Source organism: Caretta caretta, chromosome 2 (genome assembly GCF_965140235.1).
Source record: "Caretta caretta isolate rCarCar2 chromosome 2, rCarCar1.hap1, whole genome shotgun sequence".
Taxonomy (NCBI): domain Eukaryota; kingdom Metazoa; phylum Chordata; order Testudines; family Cheloniidae; genus Caretta; species Caretta caretta.
This window is the reverse complement of record NC_134207.1, coordinates 71,612,570-71,638,251: the sequence shown is the minus strand read 5'-3', so window position 1 is coordinate 71,638,251 and position 25,682 is coordinate 71,612,570. Positions and strand designations below refer to the sequence as shown.

At 38.8% G+C, this 25,682-nt stretch overlaps 1 protein-coding gene across 6 annotated transcripts in view; it reads right to left on the bottom strand.

Moving 5' to 3' along the window:
* ST18 (ST18 C2H2C-type zinc finger transcription factor) overlaps positions 1-25,682 on the bottom strand; it is a 208,365-nt gene that overhangs the window by 32,606 nt on the left and 150,077 nt on the right. For 5 of the 6 annotated variants that reach the window (XM_048840644.2, XM_048840645.2, XM_048840648.2 and 2 more), the window contains 7 exons: positions 22,891-23,685; positions 20,555-20,689; positions 18,760-18,850; positions 17,144-17,248; positions 15,484-15,698; positions 11,841-12,052; positions 2,250-2,495 (listed from right to left, as the gene is read on the bottom strand). In XM_048840644.2, the coding sequence (XP_048696601.1) occupies positions 2,250-2,495; positions 11,841-12,052; positions 15,484-15,698; positions 17,144-17,248; positions 18,760-18,850; positions 20,555-20,689; positions 22,891-23,685 (1,799 nt within the window). The remainder of the gene's footprint in view (positions 1-2,249; positions 2,496-11,840; positions 12,053-15,483; positions 15,699-17,143; positions 17,249-18,759; positions 18,851-20,554; positions 20,690-22,890; positions 23,686-25,682) is intronic. The other variant, XM_048840646.2, reaches the window with a different exon arrangement.

The following is a 25,682-nucleotide window of genomic DNA, read 5'->3' as shown; positions in this document are numbered from 1 at the left end:
GAGAGAGACAATATTTTCTGGAAATTACCACCAAAATTAAGCAACTGTTGTGCATATGAACCAGATAACAATGAATTAGAAATAGATATTATCATTCATTTGCCTTGCATGGGGATAACTGCCAGGCTTCTACTTGCAAAACAGAGCCATTGGTCCTGAGACTGCTGGACATGTCAATGTTCTCTGGGAGCAGAAGTGGTCAGAACAGAGGTCTTGGGCCAGATTCCTGATTAGGGACAAATTGCAGACAATTGCAGGGGTGCAAAGATGGCTTTATGCTCAACTTTGTGGCCTCCTCAGTGATGTCACTGATGCTGATGATGCTGTGCCTGGGGCCAGTACCCACACCACAATTGGCCAAAACTGTAGTACGGGAACAGCATGGCATAGGGGTGTTCTACCCGTGCCCTCTTTCCTCTAGCCATAATCCCTTTTCTACGCTACACTGGCAGCAGGGAGGAAGAGTGGCATGAGAGCTCTTTGCCAGGTCTGCAATACCAGTGGATTCCCTGGCAGCAGGATAATTTTCTCAAGGCTGGATATACCTGCTGGAAGTGCAGCACAAAGGGGCCATATTGCAGGGAAGAATCTGGTCCTCTTACTCACTACATAATTTAAGCCACTCTCCAGCCACTGTCTGTCTTTTCTCAATAAAAATTGTTATTCCAGATGCTTAACCCTGGGTTACAGATCAGCATCAGCACAGTGGGGATCACAGCACTTAGCTCTCCAGGACACGAAACCTACCATACGACCACCAAACACCTGGCAGCCTGTCTTGTGGAGTCTCGTCATGGCAACTGCCTGTACCCATCCTGAGAGTTTTCTATTCATGTGACTGATACCCTTTTCCTTTCAGGCATTTTGAAATACTAGAGGTGAATCTCCATCCTCAGCTCTCGGTGGAGCTATCCTGGTTAAATATGTTACTTTATTAAAGTTCACCAATCATGATAATTCAGAAAAAAAAACCACTTCTATAATAGCTACAATGCTAAAGTGCTACTATTCTACTTCATACAAATACAAATGGGATGGCCATATATTTGACCCTGAACTAAAACTCCAGATCTGAACTATGGGGAACTTTGGGGCTGGAACAGAACTCTGCAACTCAGGCCCATCTCTGTCCATTACCAAGACTCCATTTAGTTAGCTGCCTATGCATATTCTTCACCATGATAACAAATCCAACCAAACCTTCTCTGCACCCTATTCTGGCAGTGAAGTTCAAGAGAAACATGCAGCCAAAAAAAGAAATAAGAAAACCAAAGGACACTATGCTGCCAACAGTCAATAAAAAAAATACATGAAAGGGGCAAAACAAAGACACAAAAAGCAAGAAAATTATCAGCACTGGACACGACAGTTACCATATGACCACCTAACACCTGGCAGCCTGTCTTGTGGAGTCTCATCATGGCAGCTGCCTATACCCATCGTGAGAGTTAGTTTTGGGTGATTTATTTAGGTGGGGCTGTTTATTTCCATTGATATTCCCTAATTCCAGCGATATATTGGGGAATGGGCATTTCTGGAATTTTAATCTCAGACTGCTATCTGGATCTTTGGACCCTGCAAGACTTGCAATAGGCTGATGTGAGCAATGCACACCTGAAATGTGTCAGAGAAACACATTTAACACTTTGTCCCAGTGAAAAATTATTGTAGGATTTCATGCCTGTATTTACACATACCCAAACATAGAGATGTCTGGAATGCACAAAATAATAAAGTTGCTTGGAAGAATTATATTGCACTTCAAAATTATAAGGTTACCTTGACATTTTAAAAAAGACCAAAAATATACTACAGTTAGGTCATGACCCTCCAGCCACTGGAGAGTAGGGATACATTTTCAAAAATGGGTTCTAATTTTGGATGCCTTAAGTTACGCAGGTTGAGAGACTTTCCAGTTAAAATGAACAGCTGCTTTACAAGTGCCCAGCAGTTCTAAAAGTAAGGCCTTAGGGCCAAGATTTTCAAAAGTGACTAATGATTTTATGTGCTCTATTTGAGACATTAAAATTGGCCTGATCTTCACAAACTGCTGAGCACCCACATTCTGCAAATCAGTCTTCGTTAAGATGTATCAAATTGGGTACTCCAAATCAGTCATCACGTTTGAATATTGAGTCCATGATGTCTCACGCTGGGCATTGAAGCACCCAAGATTAGAGGTCACTTTTGAAACAGAGGGGTTTAGTGTCAGTTCTTCAACTGCTCTAACTGAAAAGCTGAAAAGATACCTCTTTCTCTTCCTCTTTCCTGCCAGGTGTCTTGCTATAGTTGATTGGTGTATCCCAGCCCTCTTGTTCACAGAGAGCCTGGTAGAAGGCCGCATTTACCAGAAAGCTGCTTGTTTTGAAGGGAGAAGAGGAAGGAGTAGGAAGTGCTGCGTTGGAAGAAGTTAGAGGCATAGCCTTGTCCTGGTTTCGGTTCTTTTTCATGCTCAAATCCAGAGTGCCATTTTCATCCACTTCTATTTCAGCTCCCTGATATATAACAGGAAATAGAGAAATGTTTAGACAATGCACAGTTTGAGGCTGCAACATAGCCATGTGGTGCTTTTAACGGATAATTGTAAATGCACTCTTTTATTTAAATTTATCTGAGTCTAAAACCAGCTTTTGGATTTACATCAGTTAATGTTTAATTCTTAGGCAGACTTAAGTGTAACCTCAGTAATGCTCTCCAGGCTCCTGAGCTTAAACACAGTAAGTAGCATTTAAATAAGATGCTTCTAAAATGTAAACTATACATGCTAAATCTGAGTTTATTTAAAAAAAGTTTAGCTTTAAATCTTCTTGATCTTTTTACTCTTAGAGAGAACTATGACCCCCATTCACAGTTAAAAGCATTAATTCCGCTTAGTTCATCAACAGCATTATTATTACATTTCCACCCTCTCCTCCCTCATGCCCCGGAAATATTACAACATCTGTAACATGGGGGGCGGAAATGTGCTAAAACAGATGAAGAATTTTTCCCTGGTGTTTCATACATCACTGAAAATAACATATTGCCTTCATCAGAATTTGACTTGGAAAGCACCTTTAAAAATATTTAGTACAAAAGAAGTGCCAGATTGTGCCATTAAAGCACAGACCTGCAATGGGAGCAGGGTAGAGCCACACCAGCATAGGGAGAGCTCCAGGAGGCACCATGTACGATTCCTCTCAGAGATCTCCATGCAGCATACACTGTCCTCTTCAATGGGCTAGTTCTGTTGGCTGGTACGTGTGCTTATGCTATGGTAGGCCTCATCCTTGCCCCTCCCTCTCTCCTTGTGTCATCTTGAGCCCTGGTAGCAGTGGCTGCTACTGCCTCTCTTATGAACACAGGGAAGGGAAAGCTCCTTGCTCCCTCCCCTTCTCCTTCCACAAGCTGACCATAAAAGCGGAATATAAGACAGAATTCTTGGTCTGGCAATTGTATCCTTAAAGTGGGATGCAGTAGCAGGGGCTACGAATATACATCCCATATACTATATAATTTGGGCAGGGCTGCCCTCGGTTTTGTCAGTATTTGAAGTAACAATCCAGCTCTCCCCCTGCCTGTTGGGTTTCCTCACCTCTGAAAACAAACCACCCACACACCTGGCCTGTCTACAACCTCATTTAAGAAATTGCAAACCATCTTCCTGTCACTTGTTTGTGGGGTTTCCACTGTCTTGGGGGATCCCCATAGTCTCTGCATGGACAGAAAAGCCATGAGGTGGCGCCAAAGGGCAGGTCTCAAATCAAGAAGCAACATTATATGTGTGTGTGGATGGGGGCCAATTAGAAGAGTCACCTTCTGCCACAGCTCACAGTTATTAGTCATATGGGACCATGGAAGGAGAATCTGGTTTCAGGCTGTGAGTATGTATGGCTTTCTGGCCTCTGGAAGAGCAGAGATCTGTGTAGTCTTATTGCTTAGATTGTCCAGTCTTAACAGGCTAACACTGGCTTTAGGGTTATGGGCTAACATCAGAGTAAAGATGACTTATCACGAAGTAAGTACAAAGATGTCTGCAGTTAACACTATATGATCTCATTGTTATTGTTTTATTATTTGTATTGCAGAAGGGCCCAGAAGCCCCAGTTAGGGCTTGGGGCCCAAATGTGCTAGGTACTGTATAACCATAGTATAACCATAGTAAGAGACAGTGACTTCCTCAAAGAGCTTACAATCCAATACAATGGAATGGGGAGTTCTGCTTCAGTGTTGATGGTATGATAGGCCACCCTGGCTGGACTCAGATGGGGCACAGGCACCCTCCAGGTAGCCATGTACTAAACCTTCAGTGGCACTATTTTCAAAGATAAAATGAAATCACAATGCCCATTTAACCATAGAGTGACTTCCACATTGCGATCCACTTCAAATCATGGTACCAGCAGCAGTAATGTCATTTTACTGAAGGAGGCCAAATAGCTGGTAAGATAATTAGCAAGCTTCCTGCTCTTTATAAGCCTTTAAAGACCATCCAAAAATTCAGTGTTAGTGTTGCCCATCTATACTTTTTTCAGCAAAGGAAAGCAGTTTCTTCAAGCGAATTTGTTGACAGGCTGCGAATGCAGATGGTAGCCAGTGATCCAGGCCTACATTTTCAAAAGTCATGGGCGATTTGGGGTGGGTCAATTTTTGGGTGCCCAGCTTGAGACACCTTAAAGGGAACCAATCTTCAGAACTTTTGAAAATCAGGCTTCTGTAAGGTGCCTCAAGTTGGGCACCTGAGACCAAAACATACGAAGTCACTAGGCATCGCTGGAAATGAAGAACTTAATAATCAACTCTTGCTATGGGGGCCTCACTTCATTGATCAGCCAAAAGCCTAAGAGAGAAGCACTAGCTTAGTTCCAAGGACTACTAGGCTAGCTGTTTGTGCACAATTTAGAAACTCAAAGGCACCTCTTGCATTTGTTTCTCTTGCAGGACAAAGTTCAAATTTTCAATCACTCAGCTTAAAGAGAGCTATGCATTATTATATTTATAGGAAGTAAATACACTTCTAATATGTTCATACTAAGATGCTTTGGTTATATCTTTCTGCCCCTTTTTAGTAAATAGTTTAATCTCCTGTGATAGTTTTAAGCCCTGAATTCGACAGTACAGCTTATCCTGGATAATAACTTAGTAACCACAACATCTTATGCCATCTGTATAATATCAAATACATTTTTATACCAGCATTAATAAACCTTAGTTACAAAAATCCAAGATATTAACTATATCACTGCCAAGTACATTCTCCAGGATCTGACAATATAGCTTTGCCATGATTGCCCAGCGTTTTTTGGCTTCACAGTTGATATGTAACTATAGCAATGAAACAGAGCTACAGTAATCAAGTTTAATGACCAATGTAAAGTAAAATGCTAAATATTGTAGTTGGTGACATTTTTCATAATAAAAAAACTTGAGTTAAGTCTGCACAACCAACATTCACATAAAATTCCAGACCTCTGTGACAGATGGCTTAGGAGGAGAAGCCATGTGACTGGGCTGCAGTACTTTTATAGAGCAAAAAACCATAAATAGTGCAGATTCTCTGTCACTGACAAAATATCAACTACTCTGAAGGCGACAACAACAAAAAATTGAACAAAAAGAGTCATAGTCCTCCCAAATTAAATTGCAGATTGCAAAATGTCAGGAAATATATATCATCACTGGAAATAGGGCATCATTCGCTGCACCAATGAGGTTTGATTGATGGGGAGAACATTTACTGATGTGGCTAGTAAGAGATTTTCCAGTGCTTTTCCAAAATTCACACAGAAGTTGGGTTGTGCAACACGCACCAAATTCCAACCAGAAGAAGCATGGATTATATGCTTTTGTGAAGCAGTGTACAGATGGGGTTTAAGCGAGCTCACAGATGCACAAACAATTAAATATAGTAATGGAAAAATATTCCCTTTTGCTCATAGTCGGATGGATCACAAATTTACAGCATGGCTTTTTATTCTGAACACTCTGCTGCATTCATTGCAAACTCCAAATGGTGAGGAAAAAAAGATGGTCACAGCGACTGTTCCAATTTTCTTTTCTATTCTCATCCTACCTTCCTCTGAATATCTCTCTTTTACTTATTTTCCCAGTATTATTTTAAAGGGGAATTAACAAGACAAAAATGCCAGAAGTTTTTGTTAGACTACAGCTATGAAATAAAAATAGAAGGAACATATATTTGACTTGTAATATTTGGTTCCCCTTCTAAGAGCAGTTTTGACTTCAGTAAAGACCCAATTTAGGGCCTATTGAAATTAATGAGGGCCAGAGCAGGCCTGTTTGGTTTCACACCATGACACCTTTCAGATAAGTCTACCATAGCAATGTAAAATGTACAAGTTCTTAGCTTAAAAACTGAAGTATATAAACTACAGAAGTATAAAATATGACTGGCCAATGAAGGCTCACGTGCCTGATTCTTCCCTATATTAAATCAGTAAAGGGCCTGAGTCTGATCTCATTTATGCTGATGTAAACCAGGAAAAAATTCTATGAAGACAATAACCAGTGCAAAAGCAATGTGAGAACAGAACCATGCGAATGGCATTCAAGCTACTCCTGATTTACTCCAATGTCAATGAGAGTGTAATCACCCACACAGGTCTGAAAAGTAGCTGGAAAAAGGAGTTTAGAATGAAAAATGAGAGAAAAATGACTAAAACATATTTCCCTTCTAGGACCTGTACAGTGAAACAGATACAGCAGAAGTGCCACGCTAATATAAATACCACAAAAATTGTACACAAAAATTACTAGCCACTTCACAGCAAAGATTTAATAGCTCAAATTAATAGCTGAGCTTTGTCATGAGGTCTCACAATATGACTTCTTTATTTTATAAAATATACTACAGAACATTTCCTAGTACACTATGAAGTATTGACATTAACCATTAAAACTGAACTACATTAATCTACTAAATGAACAAGGTATGGCTCACGTGTAATGGATTTATCCCTTGCTTTTGTGTTTGTTGGCTCATTTGGTAACTCAGAATATTTAATATTCTGCAATGTCTCTGAAGTAACAATTCCAAGTTAAACCTTTACCCTACAGTTTGTTCAGTGTGGTGAATCATTGTGTCCACATGATTCTCATTGCAGAACTGGTGTCTTAGGGAGATTCTACTGTAACATGTAGGGCTTTCTATCTGTTCTTTGATTGTCCAGAGAAAGAAAAACACCTGCTATTTTGTGTTCCCACTGTGCAATAGATGCACTTGAAAAGCTCAGTCTGGTTATTACTATTCTAAAATAGTCTTCATTTTCAATATAAGAAATATCTCTGGAATCAGTAATATCTATATAACCCCAATGAATTCTTTAAGTGTGCACACTATATTACTCTTTGAATGGATGTGAGTCCTAATATGCCTCCATTCAAGGCATTATGCTGGGGGGAAAGGGTTGCTAACAATTATTTAAAAAAAAATAAGCACTTGGGTCCTGATTCTGCAAAGACTTACACCCATGCTTAACTTTAAGCATGCAAGTTCTTCCATAGAAGTATTCTGGAATACTCAGATGCTGAAAGTTAAGCATGGGTGTAAGTGTTTGCAAGATCAGGATCTTATGCTACCCTTGACACAGTTTGACACACACACAAAAAGACACAGTCCCTGCCCCGAGCAACTTGCAAACTAAAGAAAGAAAGAGAAGAACACTGCAATGATACAATATCTGCAGTAGTGTAATAATGCAACAGCTAGAGCTATTCAGTGTGTTGTTTTTTTCCTTCAGAAGGTCATGCTAGCCATTGGTCTTATTCTGCAAGCAGATTGTTCTGTATTTAGATTTTAAGATGTTTGGGGTAGGGGCCTGTCTGGTAAGCATGCCGCCAAACAACTCCATTACCTCCATAACTGATGCAGTCATCATCATCATCATCATCATCAAGATCCAAGAATAGCCAGATTATATAGTTTGTGTTTTCGGGTTTTGTTAAAAAACAACAACGGTATTGGAACTTCAAACATTTCAAGCAAGTGTCATTCTTTGTTTTCTTTCAAGGCACTGTGTGCATATGCCATTTTGTCTAAACAGGTGGGAAAAACACCAAAACATTCAACAGAATGCTTGGCAAGCAGCAGTGATGAGGATAAAGATAGACTATACTGCATGCTTCTACCTCTGTGAGTGGCAGCAGCGGTGACGGTGGTAAAACACAGAACATTTCTGACAGGATCTGCTCCATGCACTTGCATTGTGCTAGAGAATATGGGCCTGACCCAGCTTCCAGTGACCCAACTTCTGTTTGCTTCAGTGGGAGTTGGATTGGGCCCTATGTGCAGACAATTATGCTGCGAGACTGTGATGCAGTGCCTGATTCTTTCAATTGGGTTGAAGCCCGTATCTGTATCATTTCTATATTTCAGGGGCCCAGCACAGCACAATCCCAGGTGGTTGTATCTAGAAACCAGCTCCAGTCAGGAGGATATCACAGTAACAGTACCTATTTTTTTAAAAAACAAACATTTTAAAGGTTTCCAGGATGGCCACTATATTTTGTATGCAATTGGTTGCAAATTAATTGAGGGAACTTGGAATCCAAATTAATTTGGACTGAAAGTAAATCCAGTCCATCTTGAGATATTTTGTATAGTTATATATGGTCGATCCACACTGTACATCAGTTGTCACTGTGCCACTTTTCTGGCCAAGAGCACTGCTAAAAGTTTAATGTGATTTTTTTTCCCATTCCTTTATTTAGCTCAGGCTACTCACCTTCCTTTCCCCCTGAAACTTAGAAATGCAGGGAGTTTTTCCAACATAGCTGAAGATATTCCAGATTCACCAAAAAATTGAAACTTGCTATTTTTTTAAAAACAAATGTAATTTTCCCACTTAAGTATTGGATAGTTTTCAGTGAAAAATGACCCATTTTCAAGGGAAAACGCTTACTAAGAAATGAACCAAGTTTTAGAAACCAAGTCGCAAAGTTTGGCTGACAGGAAATAACCAGAAACAGCACTGGAAAATTACTTTTGTAAAAATAAACTGTTCAGGTATATTTACAGATATGCACTTTCAGCTACTCTTTGAGAAGAAATCCTGCCGCTGCCTCTGCAGACACAGAGTAACCTGAATGCAACAGAATCAGTGCAGCTCCATCCACTCATATCACTCACATCAGCATGGTAACCCATTGTGCAATGGTGGGACAATACCTGAAGGCCAGGCAGGAGGTAAACACCCTTGCAAGTCATGGAGCTTTGATCTGCAGTGGCGCTGTCTGCACTGTTTTATTTATTATTTTTTGGCAAAGGGACAGGTTGAAGGAGCAGGGCCCAGGGATCTGGAACTACACAGTCCCAAATTAAGCGCCGCCCACAAAAATTTTCAGGTGTGGCACTTATGTGTATTGCTGAGAAGAAATAAAGGAAATAATTAACAGTTGTGTCAAATTAATCTATTGCTGTTATTGCATTATTTGTGCACAAATGCAATATACAGTAGATAGAATCCTTAGGCTCTTTTAGATAATTTGAAAAATATGTAAGATGTGCAAATAGTTAAATGCTCCCATAGCAAATGTCTGTCACAAAAATTCAGGAACATTTAAAAATAGTTGTAGGTATTTTTTAAAAATCACTTGAGTTGCAGCATATTAAAATAAAGATTGTTCCCCTTATTGGAGATACAGTTTCCTAGAGAATCTATTTCCATATTTTCCTCTAAGAGCTCAATTTGCTAAAAGTAATAAATCGCTAAAACCATATTAAAAAGGGCTTTGTGTGGTTTTGGCCACTGGCTCAGTTTACAGCTTACTTGCCTCTGTTCTGGCAAGAAGCTAATTCTGATTCTTCTGTCACATGTTTTGTAGCACTGGGCTGTCACTGTGTCCTATTGAAAGTCTGGCAAAAGTGGAGGCAGGCAGATGACAAGGTATGCAGATGATTTTCTTTTAGGCTGCTAGTCCTGGGGCTGAGAAAGGAATAAACTGTGTGCCCAAAGTGTCTCTGAGTGTTGTACTATTATGCTCAATTCCACTCAAACCTACCATGATTTGGCAAACATGAAGCAGGTGTAGAATAGAAAATCTTTGGGTTTTGCATGGTCCCTTTATTGCTCTTTGCTGGCAAGAAAGGTCTGTTACTGAGTTCAGCCAAAGGCTGGGGCAGCAATTTAATTCAACCATTGGCATCAACCTCCCTCTCAACACGACAGGAAACCTCTACTGAAGTCTGGCGTAAGAAGCTCTCTTTGGCTAACGTCAGAAATGGATCTGTCAACTAGGAAAGAATCCACTAACAGACTCTGGGCTCCTGGTAAATATTTCTCTGGGCTGACTGACGCCTAGCTTTCTGGGTATGAAGATGGCCCCACATTAGAATGTCTGCCTAGTGGAGTGCCCCAACATCAATTTCAATTTCAATTTCAATACCCTGGTTGTGACAAATGGAAATCAGACTCAGCAAAATAGGAGATTCCACTTTGCAAGAGCGCAGAGCTCACAACACCTAAAGAGGTATTACACCAGGTGCTGGAAAGAAGGGATTTCACACAAAGAATACCAGTTCGCCTATGTGATTATGGAAAGGAGGGAAGGAGGGGGGAGGGATAGCTCAGTGGTTTGAGCATTGGCCTGCTAAACCCAGGGTTGTGAGTTCAATCCTTGAGGGGGCCATTTAGGGATCTGGGTCAAAAATTGGGGATTGGTCCTGCTTGAGCAGGGGGTTGGACTAGATGACCTCCTGAGGTCCCTTCCAACTCTGATATTCTGTGTGATTCTGTGTGTGAAAGCAGGAGGTCTAATGAACATTGGAGGCCAACAGATGGGGAAACTCCTTCCAGCCAGATCAAGCCTGGTGCCTCAATAGGAAAGTGATGGACATGATAGATAGATAGATAGATAGATAGATCCTGAAGGTCCACACCAAGTATAAATATCATATTTTATGTATTATTTTAGTACGTCTTGTCTTACACCAACAGTTTCCTGGATATGTATTTATACAATTTCCAGCACAATGTGGCTGCAATGCAAATAATAAACAAAAATGCTTCTCCCATTTTCTCTCATTTTTCTTCTCCTACTCCCACGAAGGAGGTCACATAAATGTATCTTGACTAGTTGCACCGACAATGTGGTTCTATGTAATTTCACATAAAATAAGGCTACTAAATCATAATGGTGACTCTTGTGAATCACAAAGAACAGTGAGACATCTCACACGAAACTGAAAACATGACTACGCTGAAACCCACACAAGGAGCTACTCTTATTAGGTGGCCTTCAGTCTTAAAGAGACTTGCCCGAAGTATCTCCAAACACAAAGCGTTTGGCTTTCTTCTCACTTACACCAGTAAAAATCAGAATTAACTCCATTGAAATCAGTTACTCTATAACTGCTGTAAGAAAGATCATAATCAGACCTAAGGAATATGCTGCTGCTACACCTTTCTTATAAAACCTCTGTTAATCAGCTGATTTTTATCAATCATTTGAGTGGTTGATTACCACAGGTTTTAGAATAAGGAAAAATCGTTCATTAACAGACCCAGTTCCATTACCTACCAAAAAATTATTTGATTTGGAGTTTCCTCCCCTGCCCCACCCTTCCATTTACTTTGGGTCCAGTTATGAAGATCATCACAACCTAATTCCTGCAATTTTTTTTTCCAGAAGCAGTCAGTATGTTACTGTTTAATCTGTTAGCCTCTAAGGTGCCACAGGGACTCCTTGTTGGTTTTGCTGATACAGACTAACATGGCTACCACTCTGAAACCTATTTGGTCTCTGTCTCCTTTTTGAGAGTTAATGCAGTCACTACCATGAGAGACAGTTTATGCACACATGTCAGTAGCTAGCACACCCTCCAGGTTCTTGGACTACCCTACCTTGGCAGCCAGACTCTGCGGTTTGCTGGAGAGGATCTCTGCTGCTTCCCTGCAGCGGGTGGAAAGGTTCAGGATAGCAGCAGCTGCTGCTATGTGGGTGTCTTCACTACATTGACCGTAGCTATAAGAGTTGGCATGACAAGGGCTCTGTGTGTGGGCACTAGCACTCGGCAGTCGATTAGAAAATTTCACTGGATGTGAAAAATGCTTTGCTGTTGAAGAGAGATTTGATTAGCAATTGCATGTATGTGGTTTTCCCCATTAAGCAGATTCATTTTTCAGGTTATATTTTCATACGTTACGTTATGTGAAGAATAAATTTAAAAAAACGTCCATTTTCTGTTGGTTACTCGGGTTTGCTGTAAAAATATAAGCTCAGGGATCAAATTATTTAATTTTTTGTCACAAGAATACCTTTAGTGTTTACATTTTTACCATAAAAATTTGAAGAGATAAACTCTGTGGTTCTTACTCAGGTTTTACTCACTCCTGAACAAAGACTGAGCAAAAATGTTCAAACATATTGGGAAAAATAATCAAATTCATAAGGGATTTTCATTCTTTAGAGCGCCATTGTGTCAAAATAAGATGGATGTGTGAAGACTTAGGTAAAACGACATTAAGGCTATAGCCTGCTTGCCTTACTTCTCTGAGCAGCCCCATTATTCAAATGGGATTACTTGGGTGAGTAAGGTGAACAAGATTTGCCCCTTGGACATGCTGGGGAAGTGGAATACAAACATTACACCTTGGGAACATGTGCAGTATCATGTTCATGAAAATCCCAATATTTAAATATTAGACTTAAAAAATACAACCAAAGAACATTCAGGGTTAAGGTGGTACTTAATTCATCTTGTTGTGCCTCTTCCAGCTGGAATCTTCTGGAATATTATGTAGGTACCAGACACAACAAGGTCAGTTAAGAATGAAGAGATTGCCTTACAGGTGAATAGAAAAGCTATTTTACATGTCAAAAATGGAATGCATGGTTCTATGTTTCTCCCCTATCACTAACATAGACTTTAAAGCAGGTGACTTCTTTGCTCTGTGTTATATCATTGACTGTGATAGAACCATGAATTCAGGTCTTCACAAACAATAACAATCCATCCTTTCATCTGTAGCTCTTAAAGTGCTTTACAAAGGTGTGTAAAAGACGAAACAATTTTCAGCTGTATTTTAAACAAATTATTAATCCATATCTAGAACCTAAGCAAAAAAGAAGAAATAAGCAAAATCATAATTCTTTATCAGCATCATGAACACAAGAACATTGCTGCACATAACCATGTGTTTGTTATGTAGCTGTGGATTGAACTACAGAAGTTGGGATCCAGCTATCAATCCCCCAAATTAAATTCCCTTTGGATCTAGGATTTTGGCCCATTATAGATTTGATGGCTACATAAAAAGTTTAGGTCAAGATCCAAACTTCCCTAAAATTTGGGATGCTTTGATTAGAAGTTACAGGTCAGACCCAAAAGTCATATCATCCCCCAACAATATTTCTTTTGTACACTGATTACAATTGAGCTCCTTGCTTGAATGTTTCTAAATATCGGATCCATCTAGTGAGAACTGAGACTGACAGCCCAATTCTGCTTTCCCTTATACCAGTGCAAATTACTGTAAAGCTGGAGTGTCTGGAAAATCAGGCTATAAGTCTATGCTTTTTATCAGTTAGTTCAACTGATCTGAGTCACCAAACCTACTTAAATTAGAGTTTGATTTAAGGTGCTTCTTCCATTATCCACTTCAAAGATAACACCAAAAAAGCCATGCTACTAAATGAACATGTGCCATGTGTCAGCAGGTCAAATTCATATGTACAAAATCCAAAGAGTACTAATAATGAAATTCTAGATTCTTATTTGCTTAGGCTGCTGAACAAAACTCTACACAATTGCTTTATTATTCCAACCCTTCATTCATCCCCATGTCTACTATATTCATGCACTCTTACACTTTTGTCTTTGCATTGTAGTAAAAGTTGTGTACTTTTGTGCAATCTTCGCAAGCATAACGTTAGAAAATTCAATTAGTTATATGATTTTTTTTGAAATTGTATAATGAATTTATTTGCATATATATGCAAACATTTCAAATATAAGCACTTCGAATGCAACTGTTAAATAGACTTGTGCATGTGCAAACAAATAACTAAAGGAGTATGTCCACTGCTATGCAAAAAATTAGAAATTGCTCATGCAAGTATCCAGTAACACACACATCTGTTTGTGTTTGAGCATGCCTATTTTACAGGCCCAATTTAGGTTTCTACATTTGTAAATGTGGCCTTCAGATATTCCAATATAAATAGGCTTGGCAGGATTAGATTTTTATCAGTCAATGTCAGTGAACATCGGTTTCAGCATACAGACACAAAATGATGAAAAAATATTTCCATTGATAATAATTGAAATTTACAGATAGGCAAAGTAAGAAAAATGGTCATTGAGAACTTATTAGAATTTTGATTTAAGGGTATTTACTTTGTATATTTTGGCATGTGGTGTTGACAGATTGTTTTTTAACAGTTGTAAAGCTTGAACTTTTTGAATCTCAACATCTACTGTCACTAAACAATTTTTGCCTGACCTCCCCTATTGTCTGATTCCCACATAATTTCCTGCCACTGTGAACATGTATATCAATAAAAATTGAAACAAATGCTTTAAACCAAATATCAATATTATCTGTCAACATAAAACATAAAAATCAAATTGTGCCATGCCTAAATATATAGATATAGATAAGCTATTAATAAATTGAGAGCTAAAAACAGGGTCTTCTTTATTATTATTTTTTAATTGGTGCTTTTCTGTTCACCTTAACTATGACTGTCCTTTCTTTTTTCAGATTATGTGGGCTGGGTAACATTAGGTTATTTTTTTCCATCTTCACTTTCTTTGGTTATATTTTAATGATAGTAAACAAAACAAAAATTAAGAAATACTTTCATGGCCATTGTTTTGGATCCACATTCCTTTGAACCCAGCTATGACACGAAAGAAACCCCCTTAGGATTCTTCCATTGCCCTCACAGCAATGGCATCTTTTGCCAAGATTTTGTGCACACATTGAAATAGCTGTAACTACAGTGGTGTTATTAAGGGTTGACGCAACAGAGTAAAAACTTACTTCAGTTATCTGTGCAGATCCTACAATGAAGAGGATCTACACATGTAATTACTCATAACAGTGTGCTAGATTGTGATACCTTATTCACATTGAATAGTAGCATATTGCACAAATAGTCCCTTTGGGACAAATCCTCAGCTGCTGCAAATTGGTGTTGCTTTATGGATGTCAATGGAGCTATGCCAATTTATGACAGTTCACAATCTCATCTCTAACTTAAATGGGACTACTCAAGGTGGAATGGTACCACATGAATATGGGTATCACAATCTTGTCCAATAGGAAAGTGACAATAAATCAAATATTTTCTTTTTTACCATGGAATTGCTTTTAAAAGAATAATTAACAAATAAGATGTTGTAGTCACTCCAGCAGATTTTCAGGTATACTGATCACAACGTGTTAAACACATTTGCTAGTGTGCATTATTTCCGGAAACAAGAAAACTCTCCGATAAATGATATTTTTCTTTCAAGAAGGATGGGAGTTTCAAGCTTACATTCAAGGAACGGTGGGGTTTTTTGGCCTTGCACTGCTGGTGCCGTTGTGCGTTTGCCAAAGACTTGTGCATCAAAGCTGGCATAGTCAAATGGTACTTTCCCAAACTTCTCTTGCTCTTTAGTCAGGGTGGCTCTGGGAGAGGTGGCTGGCTGTGCAGTTCGGTAATTGTACTGAGACAGCTCGAGCTGCTTTGCTAAGTTTGTCCTGCAGAGACTGCCACAAGGAGAGTGAGAAAAACAGAAAGGACAAACAATAAGAACATCTTTTTCAGCACCTTGCATTGAAAGATAGGCTATAGTGGGATGGCACCTGCCAAAATGGATATAAGTAAAGACCATAAGCATTGCCTTTATAGAAGCCTATTTTTAGGGTTTACACGTCAGCTATGAAAATATATTTTGTAGCTAAATAGTGGTCTAGCAATCCTGTAACTTACTAACAGAATTACTGTTCTGTTTATAGATCACTACCATAGGATGGTGTTTCCTTTTTTTAAAAAAGAACGAGATCACATGAATCAGCAGGGGCTTGTAGAGCTGTGGATCACTACTATCATTGTAGTGGTGGGCCTTCTGGGCAAATAAATATGAGAGAGCATGGTCCAAAATAATTGCTTCTGCTATTTGTGAGGAAAGAATAATTAACAATGTGTTATTCCATTTAGCTACTGTGCAGTAACTACTTGTCTTCAATAATTTCCTAAGGACTTTTCATACGTAGAGTTAAGGCACGTGCAGTTGGCAGACACATTGACACAATATTCTGTAATGGCTCAGAAGGAGCCATTATAGCCAATCATGTCAATAATCCACAAATTAAAGTGCCCCCAAATAGGCCTGAATATAATAGGCCATGATGGTGCTGATGCCAATGATGTGGAAATTATGCAAGTTTACAGGATCAATAGGACTCTCAGACCAAATACAAGCTCAATGAGAGATTTTTTTGGTTAGGAGTTTTTAAAGCACTTTTTTGCTACTTTGGTATAAAACATAAATTAAACTGAGTAACTGCATTACAGTAAAGTAACTGGATGGGTCAATCAGAAATCTGTTATATCAGAGAAACAGAGCAATGAGAGTGCTTAGCCCACTTAATACTACTACACTTACAATAGTTAGATGCTGCTGTGATTGCCAAGGGTTTCCTTTGCAAAGGATCTCAATATAAATCAGCATTGAATCCTATGCTGCAAAAACTAGGATGAATTCACGAAGCAACAAGATCTTTAATCAATCCTCAGGAGTCAAAGCATTGCAGCAGAGGGACAATTTGGGAACATTTCTTAAAAAGTAACTCCAGTCTAATCAAAATAGCAGGCTGGTTAACATTAGGAAGGCGCTCCAGAACCACCACTGAAATAATATTGTCTTGAAATAATAGTTTTTAGATTTTTTTACTCATCTTTCAAGGACATGCATGTAGTCATTTAATGTTAGCTGAACACACAGGGACCTTTGTGCTGAGTGTCCTTTGGTTATCACAAGTCATAATCAGTTTCGCTACCCACATTTTTGTATCGGGTCAGCCTGCTACAGTGAACTAGGCTCCCTCAGTAGCTCAGAGTTAAAAGCTGTAAGGAATGAAATCCCTTACAAAATAAAGCACAGCATTTGGACAGAAATACCTGTGTGAGACATGTCATGTGAGACTCCTACCTGTGAACCTGAGCGTGGCACTGTCCAGTTTTAGGAGAATCATGCTGATTTTTTTCCTGGGACATTGCCAATTTTTCAGCTGCAGCAATTGGACAGCCAGAAAGACTGTTTAAAAAAAGAGTGGCATGATTTGAGTTACCAGAATATGAACTTATCTTTCAGTCCTAAAGGACCTCAAAGGATTTCATAAATTACAGATGGCTTCTCCCACCACTGAGTTGTAGCCACCGCTGGGATGAAATGTGGCAGCTGTTTAACAATGCACAGAAAAAAAAATACACACCAATTTAAGCCAAAAAGCGAAGAACACTCGAGGGGTTCTCATGGCTGATGCAGGCCTTTCATGCCACTGTTATCTCAGAGTGTCACTGCATGAAGGAAGGCCATGAGTGGAGCAGCTGCATTGGGTGGCTTCCTCGTTGGCGCTAAACAAGCCTGTACTGAGTGTGTGGAGTCTGAAGCATGTCAAAGAATCTGTGACTACCAGGGTCCAATGGGCCCACCTATCACCCTCGCCCCACACACACAGTAGAAGTAGCAGCTGCTATTTCAGATCCAAATTTGGCTGTTTGGATCCAGATTTGGGGTCCATCCCATTATGCAGAGATGGGTCAGATGTGAAACTTGCATGCTTCTTGGGTGAAACGTTTGGAAGTTGAAACAGGCTGAAAGTTTTGGACTCTTCAGATCAGAGGTTCTGGGCCAGGCAAATCTCTATTTAATTTTTAAAAAAATTAAGTCTATTTTGCCCTCAATGTCAGGTGAACTATTGAATAAAACCTATTACAGATTGATAGGAAAGTAGACTTTGGCGGAAATTTTTTTGAAAAAAATCTGGTGTATGATTGTGAAATAGGTACGCATCCTGTCTCTAGTTATGTTTTCTCTTTGCTGCTGATTTCCAGTTTGCCTCAATTCCTATCCATTGATAATTAGCAGTACTGATTTATAATATAGTTGGTTGCAAAAGGGCTGTAAATGTGACAGGGGTTTTCAAACAAGAAAATGACTAGAAACATTTCCTTTACTGTTCCCTGTCCCCGACTCCATCCCCTTATTGTTTGTTTATCCACCTGTCACATCTTGTCATAATCTCTCAACTGTCTTTGTTTTACTTTTATGTCCCATGACTAGCACAATCAGGCCCTGATCCATGATTTGGGCTTCTCCATGCAACTGCAATATAACAGTAAAAATACCAAGAGTTCACTATGTATGCATATGGATGCACTGTGTATGCATTCACATAGTAGGACAATGGGGCTCTGATTTTGGCTGGGGTGCACATCTATTTATTTAATAATATTTCATTTACATGATTAACTTTCACTTATATTTTGTTTCATTACTGTAGTTTGAAATCTCATCTCTGAATTCGGACTAGTGGATTCTGTCATACATGGTACTGGAGATAATATTTTTGATAATATACTGAAATTTAATATTTAACACAATTGTGTAGACTAATTGCTGATTATAAATAATGTTGACTATCTTTGTGGTCAATCAATGTTTGCAGTACATTATATTGTTCATAATCCTGAATTCCAAATAGATGTGGCCATTTCCTCCCAGCTACATATTAATTTTAATGGATGCTAACTGATCTGGATTACCTTCTGTGTGTGTTGCGATTGCTGTTGACATGTCCTCTTCCAGTACATCCCGGAGTGGGGCACTTTAAAACATTTTCATGCATGGCAAGAACTAAACACAAAGAAAGAGTAAAGGGTAGCAACATACATATAGTAATCTCTTTCTCTCTCTCTTTCTCTCTAAGGAACATTTTCTTCTAGCAACATAAAAAATTCTCAAGTGTGATGCACAAAAACTTGTCTTCTGATTTTGTACCTTCTAGCTCAAATGAAACGTACAAATTCAGAAAAGATGGTGCTGAGAGGCCTATGCTATACTCTCATGTTGTATCATCCAATGGCCCTTGCCTGGTTTAAATCAGTGGGTGGGCAAGCTTTAAATTACGTTGGCACTTTTCACTCCTTATGCTGGAGTAAGAAGATGATACATGAGTGCAAAATCCATCTGTCCTGGACACACCCCTTTTGGCTCTAGCTCCACTCACTTTAGTTTGCATCCCTTACTCTCTTCTGCTCGGTATGTAAGTACAAATCCACCTTATACCAGTGGATCCTATCCCCAAGCTGTAGTTTGCACATTCACAGATCTCTGACAGCATTTGTGCCATTGGAACCATTGTAGTGACAATTGCATCAGTAATGAATAGGACCCATTGTATGTACATTTCTCTGCTCCCCAACCAAAGTAGCTGTTGTGGATCTGTTTTTTATCAAACATGAAGTAAAATATAATTCTATAGCTTTGAACATCTCCCCTCATGCTGTCAGCTCTATGCTATCCTTTTAGGTGTACGCTGCCTCAAAAGATTGTCTGATTGTTAATCAACTGGGTTGTTCTGTTAGTAAGCAAATTTTGATTACAGATAATCATTTTGTACCCAGCAGAACAGTACTGAGCTGATTGGATAATTAACAAAGACTTGTGTTTTAAAAAAGTTAATGTTGTTGAGGCCTTCCAACCGCAGCAGCCTGGTTAGCTCAAGAGATGTTGCCATAAATACAGACTTAAAAAAAGAAAGCTACAATTAAGAACAGGACACTGGTAAAGTGCAAGTATCCCTTAATTTGTTGTTATGAATGGAGCTACCAAAAAAAAAAGAAGAGAAAAACAAAAAAAGAAAACCAGTCAGACTGACTAAGTTGTTCAAAGTAATAGTTTCACATTCCATTTTGGCTTATTATATATCATTTTACTGCATCATGTCAGAAGACAACATACCCAGCACAAACCAATGTAATCTGACTGACACAGCAAGAAATGAATGGGGAATTCAGGCTGGTCTGGCCACACATAAATTAGCATGATACAGTCGTAGGAGAGAGGCATACTATGAAGTCACTGCTGGATTCTCTCTCCTTGACTGGTGGAGGTGACCTACTTGGTATGAGTGGGAGAGGGACATACAAGTCACATAGCTGAATGCACATGTCTGAGCCTCCAGTTATTTGAAATGGGAAAACAGCACACTCAGTCAGGGCTATGTGCCAGCCCAGCTATAATGGCCAGTGTGTGTGTTGGTGTATGGCTATGACCTTGTTCCTATCCAGCCCCTTCAGGGAGCTTCATATTACTACGGGTGCTAGTTTTAACCAGGCCTTGAGCACTGCGAGTGTAAGAACTGGGATTGCGACTCTACTCTGCACAGGAGCACCGGAGTGGCAACAGCTCATCGAACCATCTCCTGCCTTGTGCATCTGTACAGATTTAGCTACAATCCAGCCCTGAGTGTTTACACTGAGTGTCCAGTATGAACTCACATGACTTAGAGACTTAGGCCTGTTTCAGTTGCTCTCTGTACCGTAGGATGATACTCACTTTCCAGTGGCACTCTGACTTTATGCGGACAGCCTGAGAGACTGCGGTGATGTGGGTACAGCCCAGTCACATGCCCTGTGCCATCACATCCTGGGATGGGACATTTGGTTTCTCTTTTTTCAGGCCTGGGTGAATCTGTAGAGAAATCAAATAAGGATTTTGTCTGGTTAGGGTTTTCTGCCTGCACTCAGCTGAGTGGTCTTAGAAGTGTGAAATAACTTTTCTATACTTCAGATGCAATTTCCTCCCATGGCTTTAACTTGGACTTAGAGTAACTACACAATCTAAGCATCTCTTTTGATTCTCACATTGTCTCTTTTAAATAATGATTTTCACCTCCCAGTGCCATTGTGTGCTAAAAATATGCGGTTTAGGGATTTTGATGTCACTTCTTCCATTCAGAGCCTCAAGAGGGACACAAGCCACATCCAGTAAGCCAGAAATCTGGCAACTGCAACCAACAGAAAGATCTAAAAAGGAATAAATATTGAAACAGAAAAAATCTTTTATACTGTTAATGCCAGGTTCCGGGAAACTGAGATCACCAAATAAAAGCTGAGGGAAGAAACAAACAAACAAAAAGCATTGCAACCAGGAGCAGTTCCTTAAATATCACAGATCTCTAGGTTGTTGGTTCTTTGTTAAGAAACTGAATACATGCCACTTTACATCTGAGAGGCTAGGCAGGCACCTCCCTCTGGTACACATGGCAGCACTGCTCTGCAGATCAGCCCACGATGAGAGTGCAAACATGGAATAACTGATACCCTTTCATAGGTCACTGTCTCAGCCCACCTTTATAACTGCCAATGTACAATGAGACAGAGGCTGGGCTCCTTAGTGCATTTTTCAACTTCCAATTGTAAGGTACTAGCAGTGTACAGGAAGCACCTATTAGAAAGTGTTTGTTTTGATTTTGAATGCAGAATCTAAAACTATGAGAAGGGAAGCAATTCTGATCCAGAAATTCTCTTGTGAGAGGAGACAGACAGCAAGGGACGTATAAATTGCTGAGGATGGTTTCAGATCAATCTGTGATTGACTGCCAACAACATGGAGTTGAGGGGAGATAAACAGCTGCAGTCAAAGACAGGTTAAAGCCACCTAGTAGGATATTTTGCTAGGCTACAGTGTAGAACCAGAAGCAGCTGCGGGGTTAAACTTTCTGGCAAGCCTTTAGATAGGAAAAATATGGAGGAAAGAAAACAGAATGAACATCAACAGGGAACAACAGTGCCTGTTAGAATCAAAGCAAATGAAAAGTAAGAAGTCACTGTAGGAAATTGTTTCCAGCACTAAGAGAACAACGAGTGACCCTAAAACAAAAACAAAAAAATCATTTATTTTAATCCCCCATTAATCTGAAATCTAAGTGCACATTGTGTAAAAAAATTAAGTGGAAAGAGTAAGATCTGTATAAGGTAACAAGCTCACTTAACTGGCATAGGAGCCAAAAAAAAAAAAAAAAGAAGAAGAAGAAGAAGAAGAAGCTCAGAAGGATGTGGAATTCCCAACACAATGTGACTATTCCTGGAGCAAGTGTGAGTATTCCACATGAGTAAAAGGATCAGAATCTGGTCTGAATTGATTATGGTCATCTGAGCAAATGAAGGTAAGAATAAGTATATGAAACTTAGGAAGGAGGTTGATTAGCATGTATGTACAGTGCTAAGGGCATTGTAATGTATAAGCCATATGTGACTTTCAACAGAAGAAGCAGGTAAATGAACATTCTAGTTAAGCAGTACAAGAGGGATTATACAGTGGTAACCCTTAAAAAATTGCCAGTTATCTTAGATTCTAAATGCCTTAGTAACTAAATAACTTACTTCAGCATTTGCAGTAAATATCGAGACGTACTCTCGGGAATACTAAATATATCAAAGTAATCATATTTGTTTACAAAAGGCAAAAATGGCAACTTTTACAGGGTGACTACTGCTTTACTTTGTATTTATAAAAGAGAGTTCCTGGGAAAGATTAAAGTGAGTTTAAAGTGATATCTTTTGATTTTCCATAATTATTCTCAATCCATAAATTCCATAACAAACATGCCCAGTTTGCCAATCAATACAAGATCTTTTTAATCTCCGGCATTACAAGCTTGACTTGGTATCTGAAAATGGAACTGTGTTCTCCCTTTCATAGATTATCACAAATCATCAGAAACAATAAAGATTTTGGAATTTAGATGGCAATTTTTCTGGTGGTGATCAGGCTGAAGAATATGGCTTGTTCCAGAATCTTTACTTTTGATAGATCATCCAGTTCAAAATTGTTTACCAGCTGTAGAATTAAAGTCTGAGCCAATATGAGTAATCAAAAATATTTCTTACGTTTGTTATTATATATTTGTCTCCCACCAATGTCAATAACTTTGGTTTGTCTCCTTTCTCCAGCTAAATGCTCCAAAAGAAACCTGTCCAATTCTTTGTAGGTGCTGTGAAACACATGACCTTGCTCTGCCTGCAGAGCTATCGCTTGTTCTAGCAAACTCAAATTCCCTTTTGTTTTGTCCAGGTCAACTGACACGTCTGTAGTTTCTGATAGGCACTCATCATCTTCCTCGCTTTCAGGGAATGGATTCTCAATTCTCTTGTCAAAAGGATCAACATGAGATTCCTGTGATTCTCTTAGCTCTGTTTCTGAGTCACAAACTGTTTCACAAGGACGAAATTCTGCTTCTTCAGTCTTAATTTCTGGAACTTCCAGAATGTCTTGTTGGTTACATCCTGCAATATATCTCTGAGTTACATGGGGCTTTATGCTAGTGTCTTCTGAGAAGTTTGAGGAACTGTCCCATTCATTGTCCAAAATTTCAGAGCTACTTTCATTGTCTTCAGATGAACAGTAATGTGGGTCGGAAACACAAATCTTTTCTTTTCCTTCTGATGAGTTAATCATGTAACATTCATCAACATCATCGCTTTCTGTTTTTAAGGACTGGATGCCACTGTCATTTAGGTTCTCAGTCACCATTTGAACTGGTGCATCTTTTGCTAGTTTTCCCATGTTCATTAAAGATTTGACCACAAGGTCCTGGTAGCAGGTGTAGTTGTCCTTTGTTTGACTGGAGTTTTCTTGCCCACCTGCATGAGAGGTTTCATCAGGTAACTTTGTAGTATTTTCTTCTATAAGGAAAAAAAGCAAGAGAAAAATGAATGCTTTCTATAGAGAAACTTAATCTTGATCTAACCTGGTTTCAATCTTAAATGGGAAGAGACTTATTTAACAATCACTGTTTATTTACCCAAGGATACTCTGAAAACCCTTAAGAAATAACAGCCCCTTTTACCAAGACAATATCTGAAATTACTGCTAGTATATAACCATCACAATCCCTTCTAAGATTAAATCTGTGTCGTGTAGCTGCAGAGCTCTTTGAAAATAGAATGTTTTTGCATTTTTCTTTGTTGAATATATAAAATTCCTTTCATCTATTTTCACTCTCCTCCATGTCTAACATGCCCAAATATTTCTCAAAATGGGTCCCCAATTACTTTTCAAATCACTTCAGATTGCATGAAAGACCTTGACTGAAAAGACTCTATAGTTTACAAAGGGCAAGCTCTTGGTCACCATTACAGTTGCCACATTAAATGATACATCAGGTCATGCACAAGCAAACAGAAATGGTTGAACAGACTCTTAAAGGACTGCTAAAGACACCATTGAAACACATCCTGTGTTAAACAACTTTCTTTGGACGAAAAGCAGCAGCCAGCAGGTAGTAAAGGCTGCGTGTAGGTAAGGGTGTCAATGTTGGAAGACAATATGCCTTTTGTATCTCATTTAATTTTTTATAAAAACATTTGCTCTAACAAGGACACTCAAAAATTCATCTCCATCATCTTTCTTTCTGGTAATTATCTCTCTAAAATCAACACTGGTTTGCCAGGATCAAGTAAATATTGCCATAGTAACTAAAAGCATTTTTGGACGAAGGGAAGAATTTAGTCACAACACTAGCCCCTTCAATAATGCTGATTATAGGGTGCATTCTTTTGTTGGGATCTATTCAACATAAACTGAAAAATTTAACATTTTACTTCCTATAAAGGAGGATGGATAAATAAGCATATTGTATTTGATAAGATGGACCCATCCTCTCCTGAATCAGAGGAACTCCAGGTTTAAATAATAAATTAAACATAGTCTAAAATGCAAATGAAGTTTCTCTCAATAACACAGTGAGCTATTAAGAGAAAGTGTAAAGGGTTATGATAATTTTAAAGTATTATAAACGACAGAAAACAAATAAAAAGCATTTTCAGTGAATATGTCCAATTCATTGCACTATTCTCTCAATCCACTTAACTAACCACATGTGTACAATAATGATTTATAGACATTATACCTAATTATGCATATTTGGGCTGTGTTAGAGTGCCTAACAAAAGCTCTAGAAAGCAACAATTACCTCTGTTGCTTAGCTACATAGTTTAAAATATTCCTATTAAGTGCAGATTATTGTGGAGGGGAAAAGAGGGACAAAAATGCACATGTGCACCACAATGCATTTCACTTTGCTGCTGCCAAACTGTTAGCATTTTGGGTCATTTCCAGTTTACATAATTGTTTGGTTCAACTGTTTGTTATATGTTAAAAGAAAATATTTATTAATTCTTATTCTTCTTCAGAAAATTGGACTCATATGGGGAGAGGTGGCCTCATGCACTATGTGCAGATAGTTGTGTGTTTGGGGTATTTTTTTAAAATGTCTGCAATGCACAGTGCAACTTCTCAACCAGCTCATCTCTCACTATAGACTTTGAAGTAATCTGAATGAAAAAGTTTGCTATATTTTCAAAACATGGCAATTAGTAATGATGATTGTGATTCCTTGTAGTTCTGTAATGAACCTCTGACAAGTAAGTGTCTATGATTTAATTGCTAGTCTCTCTGCTCTGCTTGGAATTACACGTACTCCCATCACCAGGCCATTTAGATACAAATGGCTCTAATTTTTTTTTTTATGAACAAGTATGCTTGGTGATACGAACATGCCTTTCTTTAATTTACTGTGTAAAAGATTATACTAGTGATATTACTAACAACAAGATTAAAAAATCATGACTCATGCCCCCCAAAAGCATGAGATTGGTTTAAAAATTATGAGATTTTAAAA